Genomic DNA, 6762 nt, shown 5'->3' with positions numbered 1-6762 from the left:
AGCATGACTATGATTCTACTTTAGTTAAGTTAATTTATTGTTCTTCTGCTACCTGCCATGCTTAAATCTTCTTGAAATCCTATTCCTTGTTCTTTTCATTTATCACGTGGATGAGCATAAATGTTATCATGACTTAGAATATTTATTTTGATAGGTTTTTTTTATTTTATTCATCCTTTTAATCACATGTATGAAGGTTTAATGAAAATGTTACTGTCTCGGGTCATATTTCTATGTGTTACCGTCCCAATTTATATATTTTCATAGGGTAGAAGTATTTAGATCTTTGTTTCAAAGCTTTTAAGTCATGATACTTTCCTTATAAATTTGAATGGACAATATTCTACTAGTAGTAATGGTTAATCTTTTAATCGACACCAAAAATGATCCATGACCTCCTTGCTCGTGTAATTCATCTTGTCTTGATGCATTATGGCTCGAGTCCTAGTTGGTGATGTTAATTAGTCTATCTCGCCATGTACGGATATATGGATTGTCTCTGCTTCTTTACATCGGTTGCTATTTCAACTTCATTTTTTTTTTCTCTCTGTTAATTTGAGTCCACATATCGGTAGGAATATTTAGTGTCACTGTTTTCCAGTTAAAATTCCTCATGATTAGGTAGTATTTAATCTCTTTCATTTCGGGTATGCCATCAGAGATATAGCAATCAGTGGGCTTGCTTAATTTCGTGTTAATTGATTCGGACAGTCCTATAAAACATGTACATAATCTACTGATTTATTTTGAACTTATATTTTACATGTTTAATCTTATTCGTCGAGCAGGTACTAATCCTTTTTATTTTTTTATTTTTGCATGACATCTCGCATACGAGTCCAAGCGGCTCGTCGTCTTCTCCCATATTCGGTGTTGGGCCAAGGCCCAATGAAACATCACTCCTCCCTCTGTCCAGATCGTCCGCGATCAGAAAAAATGGCCCGGGCCAAAGCCCAAACAGCCTAGTCACAGCAGTCCTAAAATGGGCTGAGCCCATTTAACTTATTTGCTTTTCCATTTCATCTTGTGCATTTAATTTGTGATGTGTGACTAACATTTTCCTTGTTTGTTAATTTAGATAAACCTTAGTGACATTAAGGGTTTCAGTTTAGTAATGGGTAGTTTATTTCATAAATTACATTCACTTCTATTTTCTAAACTATTTATAGTATCCATAACATTTATTTGGAGTAATTGATTTTTCAAATAGCATGCCTATACATCCTTGGGTTGGAGGAATCATTTTTTTATCTTAGGATTTTCAAAACATCACGATTTATACACTAATGTTAGTTTATTTTGAGAAATAAAAGGCAAACTAGTTTCAATGAGATAACTCTTTCACTTTAGTTCCTTACCAACACTTGAAATACATATTTGTTCAAGACAACCTTCGCATAATATACATTAAACTAATAGTCTTTCTATGAAATCTTTAGAATTTATTTAATGTTAATCTTACATTAACTCCTTTTAAAAATGAATCGGCATGACTCATTTTTTTTCTAAATACATATAAACATTACATGTTCCGCTTCTTTTAGTTTATTTTAACTAAACTCTTTTATGCAATTACTATTTTCTATCAATTTTACTTTAAACAACTTTATCAATACTCACAAAAAATTATTTTTCTTTCTATAATATTACATTTACACTTAGCTTAATTAAATTTTAGTACGGTCGGTTAACCATTGTTAATGGGTCTTAAAGGATGCCTAATACCTTCCCTTTAGACTAATTGAACCCTTACCTAGAATCTTAAGTTTGAGACCTTAAACACAATTAACTTTAAACATGACTTTAATAAACTTTAGGTGTCCTAATTCACCCTAAATAATTAGGTGGCGACTCCTTAACATAAATAAAAAATAGGAATCACCAATATGTCGTACTCTACTTTAACCCGGTTAAAAATGGGGTGTAACATGGATTTTATCAAATCTTCCTCCTGGGTGTAAACCTATTGGTGTAGATGGATTTTTAGGAAGAAATTAAAATCTGATGGTACTATAGATAAGTACAAAGCTCGCTTGGTAGCAAAAGGTTTTACTCAAATGAAAGATATTGATTATTTTGATACCTTTGCACCTGTAGCTCGGATGACATCTATTCGGCTCTTGATTGCTTTAGCAGCAATTCATAATATGATAATTCATCAAATGGATGTGAAGAATGTGTTTTTTTTAATGGAGATCTAGATGAGGAAGTTTACATGAACCAACCAGAGGGGTTTATCATTCCTGGTCAGGAACATAAAGTTTGTAAGCTTCTTAAATCTCTTTATGGATTAAAACAAACTCCAAAGCAATGGCATGAGAAATTTAGAAAGGCCATAATTTCTAACGGCTACTCAATCAATGGTGGCGATATATGCATATTCAGTAAATTTCAAGAAAATTCTGGAGTTATAATCTGTCTCTATGTGGATGACATGTTGATCTTTGGAACTGATATTGAAAGAGTTAAAGAAACAAAATCATTTCTTGTTTCTCAGTTTGAAATAGAGGATCTTGGAGAAGCTGATGTAATTTTGGGCATTAAAATTGTGAGATCAGCTAATGGTTTGACTCTTACTCAAGCAAGTTATATTGAGAAAGTTCTGAAGAGGTTTGGTCATTTTGATGACAAGCCCTACACCATTTGATCCTAGCATCAAACTAGTGCGAAACTCTAGTGACGTTCTTGATCAATTGACGTATTCTCAGATTGTTGGGAGTCTTATGTATGCCATGCATTGTACCAGGCCAGATATTGGTTATGCAGTAGGAACTTTGAGCAAGTTTACTAGTAACCCCGGAGTTGAACATTGGAATGCCTTAATTCGTGTTTTAAGGTATCTAAAGGGCACGATTAATAATGGCCTACATTATTCTACCTTTCCAGCAGTTATTGAAGACTATAGCGATGCTACTTGGAATTCTGATCCAAATGACTCTAAATCAATTTCTTGCTTGGATTTTCACTTTGGTCGGAGAGCAGCAATCTCTTGGAAATCAAAGAAGCGGACATGTATTACTCACTCAACCATGGAGTCGAATTTATAGCTATGTCTTCTGTGGAGAAGAAGGCGGCGGCGAAGTATGCTAATAGATATTCCTATGTGGAGTAAGCCAATGCCACCTTTGACTATCTATTGTGATAATAAAGCTGCTATTTTTCGGGCTTCAAGTGATTGTTACAATGGCAAATCGAGGCAAGTTCGTCTCAAACACAATCATGTGAAAAGACTATTGGAGGATGCCATAATATCGCTTCAATATGTGAAGTCCAGATTTAATCTAGCAGATCCTTTGTCTAAAGGATTAGGCAAAGAGTTAGTAATGGAAACTTGTAAAGGGATGGGAATAAAGCCTGTTGTAATGATGTAATCTTAGGTTCAAAGGGAAAAACAAGTAAAGTTACAGTTGTGGAGCACATCAATAAAATTTCTATTTCTTCAAAGAGTGAGTAAATGTGCATAGATTGAGATTCTATTCTCTTAATAAATCTATAAGACCGATCTCGGTTGGAGTTAGTATGACGACTCTTGATAGATTTGCCAATATTCCTACTGTAGAGGAGCATGAGATTATATTCTCTTAATAAGTCTATAAACCGGTATCGGTTGGAGTGTGTAGGAACCCTCTTGATAGATTTACCGACACTTTCTTTGTAAAGGAGGATGAGATTAAATTCTTTTAATGAATTCATAGACTATTTGGTCGGAGTATGCAAAGTTACTCTTGATGAATTCACCGCGCTAAGTGCGAAGTGAAGGACGCTTCAATAAGATTTTTAACAGGAAAATCTTAAAGCACTTAGTTTAAAGGATTCAGGACACATGGCCGTAAGGTGTCAAAGGATTACGATTTTCACCGGAACATAGTAATGTGCGTGAAAATTTTTCTACTTCATTTAATGATCTACTTAGTTCAAGATTCGTTCACTAAGTAGTCAATGATTTAGAATGTATTCACTAGCTAATGGTTCAAGTCCAAAAGACACCATTATTGATGCATATTACTAGATTAATGTCTCAAACATATTTTCAAAATTTCTTGAAACAAGTGGGGGATTGTTAAGTTAATGTTTTAATTAATTTTGAAACATTTCATCTGGTAAAAGTTTTCCAAACTAAATGAATGTGAATTTGAAGATACATTCTTCATTTAGTATTTTACGTTTTAGGTTCTTGAAAGTTACATGAAAGTTGCATGTATTTTAAGAAAAATTCATGAACCTATTTTAAATCCTATTTAATGAAAACTTTTATGTTATGTAATTTTTATCCTATAAATAGTGTTTCATTCTTTTGGAAAAGGTAAGCACTTGAAGAAAACAATTTCCCCTTAAAACTTTAGAGGGACATTGATCAAAAGGTGAAATCACCAATTCAAGAATAGAAGAGCAACTTTCTTGAATGCTACTTGTTATGGCTTAGTTGAATCGAAGATAGAGTTGTTGTTTATTCTTACGTTTGCTCGTGGGAGAGACTCCAACTATCTTCAAGAAACGTCTTAACGTGCCTCTAAGCCAAGCAAGTTTATTTTGGATTTCTTTTATTATTATCATTCTTGTTCTAACAGAAGATAGAAAAGAAATGCATCTTCAAATGCAAGAAACGTATATGCTAATTTATTGGTCAAAACAACAATGAAATAGTGACGTTCTTTAGGGAAGTGACAGAAAAACTGGAGAAGAATCTCCAAAAGCAATTGTAGTGATCTTATTTTTTCCGTAACTTGGATTCTATACCCCAAATCTGGAACTAATAGAATTAATTATTACTTTTGTTTCCTTTTGCTTCATGTCTACTCCCACTATTATTTCACAGTTATATCTCTCTAAATTGTCATATTTAAACTTGTGTTGTCATCGCGAGCTCAAACCTGTAAGACGTGTTAGGCCCGTGCTCAGCATAGGCATCCCCCTCTAGTACATAAATAAAGGAAAGCGTGCTACAATTGAACCAAAGTTAGTTACTTGAGAGGTAGAGAAGAGATCAAGAGATCACACCGACTGCGCCTGGCTATATTGTTTCAATTGTAGCACACTTTCCTTTATTTATGTATTATAATTTTCGCATTAATATATATTTATGTATTATAATTTTCGCATTAATATATATATATATATATATATATATATAAAAGATGTTATGGTTGGTCAAAAGTCCTAAGAGTTTGTCTCAGACGCGGATTTATGCAGATACTATGAAGCTTCTTCATCTCAAAGTGGGGTAGCATCAAGCATGACCTAGTTTGACTCTTCATAGCATCTTATATTTATATATATACATGCGCTATGAAGAGTCAAACTAGTGACTAGACAAGTTTATACATTAATTTGGTTGGTCAAAAGTCCTAAGAGTTTATCTCAGACGCGGATTTATGCAGATACTATGAAGCTTCTTCATCTCAAAGTGGGGTAGCATCAAGCATGACCTAGTCATAATAATTAAGGGCGGGCTACTAATGATCCATTTTTTTGCATGATGACTTCTCAAAAGTTATACTTATAATCCGGGTTGCGCATTGTAGTGGTCCATTTTTGGACGCGCCGCTCCCAACATAATTTTTTTCAATTCCAGGGGCTCAAACTGAGACCGATGGTTAAGGGTGAAGGGATCCCAACCATCCCACCACACCTCATGGTTGTATAATTCTCTCGTTATTATGTCACTAATATATATATATATATATATATATATATATATATATATATATATATATATATATATATAGTTTCGAAATGTCAAACCTTTAGTGAGGAGGTTCCGGTGACATAAACTTTACTCATACTTAATTAATATGCATTTTTTACCTCTATTTGCAATTTCAAAAGAGGGAAAAAGAATTAAATCCATGGAACGGAATATTGGTACCGTTTTAATGATAGCAGGTCAAAGTCTTGGTTAAGAGAGCTGTTCAATGTTGACAATTTCTCAGCGCATTAAAGAAATATTTTCAGAAACGTTTAATTTTTCGAGAGTCAAACTGCATAAACTTTGACCAACATTTTAAGATGTATATTTTCATCTTATTAATGTGAGAATATTTGCAACATATAGTATTTTTCGTATAGTTTCCGAACATCTAAATTATAGTTTTAAAATATTGAATTAATCTAATTTAATTATCTCCGAGGATCGAGAAGCAAAACGTGATAAGTAAAAGTGGACGGAGGGAGTACATGACGTGACAAGTAAAAGTGGACGGAGCGAGTACATGTTTCCTACTCGATTCACCTGTTTCCATTGACTTAGATTTGGATTCTGCTCTTTAACAAGACTGAGAGAGAGTTTGATCGGTTCTTGATATGTAACTTTGAAAGTTGAAGTATTGATCATATGTTCCAGAGCCAGCAATGATTATGTTATCCTTATATCACCTCACAACTACTTTTTTCCTCCTAATCTTGGTCACTATTCCATCATCTAACAGCTTTTTGTTTGAAGGGGAGAGTATAAACTGTGAAGGTACTTACAACTGTGGAAGTATACATGGTGTTAAGTATCCTTTCTGGGGAGGTGGTGTGAGATCAAAATTATGTGGCCGAGACGGTTACTTACTTGAGTGCAAAAATAATGTGTCGTCCACTTTGCCTGCTTCTTACTTCTTTAGAAAACACACAGATGGCTATCAACCTTCAAAACTTCGTGTACTGACTATTAATGAATCCTCAACTCGAATGAGGATTGTGCACGATAAACTTTGGCATAATGTTTGTCCAAAATCTCCTTCCTTTTTCAATCTCTACGAGTACAATACCACCTTAATC

At 33.7% G+C, this 6762-nt stretch overlaps 1 protein-coding gene across 1 annotated transcript in view; it reads right to left on the bottom strand.

Annotated features, from left to right (window-relative positions):
- Positions 1–4840: 4840 nt before the first annotated feature.
- The window catches only part of LOC132066257 (uncharacterized protein At1g32220, chloroplastic-like), a 16446-nt gene continuing 14524 nt past the window's right edge, over positions 4841–6762 (bottom strand). Inside the window, exon 11 of the mRNA XM_059459605.1 lies at positions 4841–4940. Coding sequence (XP_059315588.1) covers positions 4841–4940 — 100 coding nt within the window. The remainder of the gene's footprint in view (positions 4941–6762) is intronic.

The sequence above is a fragment of the Lycium ferocissimum genome, chromosome 1, assembly GCF_029784015.1.
Source record: "Lycium ferocissimum isolate CSIRO_LF1 chromosome 1, AGI_CSIRO_Lferr_CH_V1, whole genome shotgun sequence".
NCBI classification, from domain to species: domain Eukaryota; kingdom Viridiplantae; phylum Streptophyta; class Magnoliopsida; order Solanales; family Solanaceae; genus Lycium; species Lycium ferocissimum.
The sequence above is the reverse complement of the archived record's forward strand: the minus strand, read 5'-3'. Positions and strand labels throughout refer to the sequence as shown.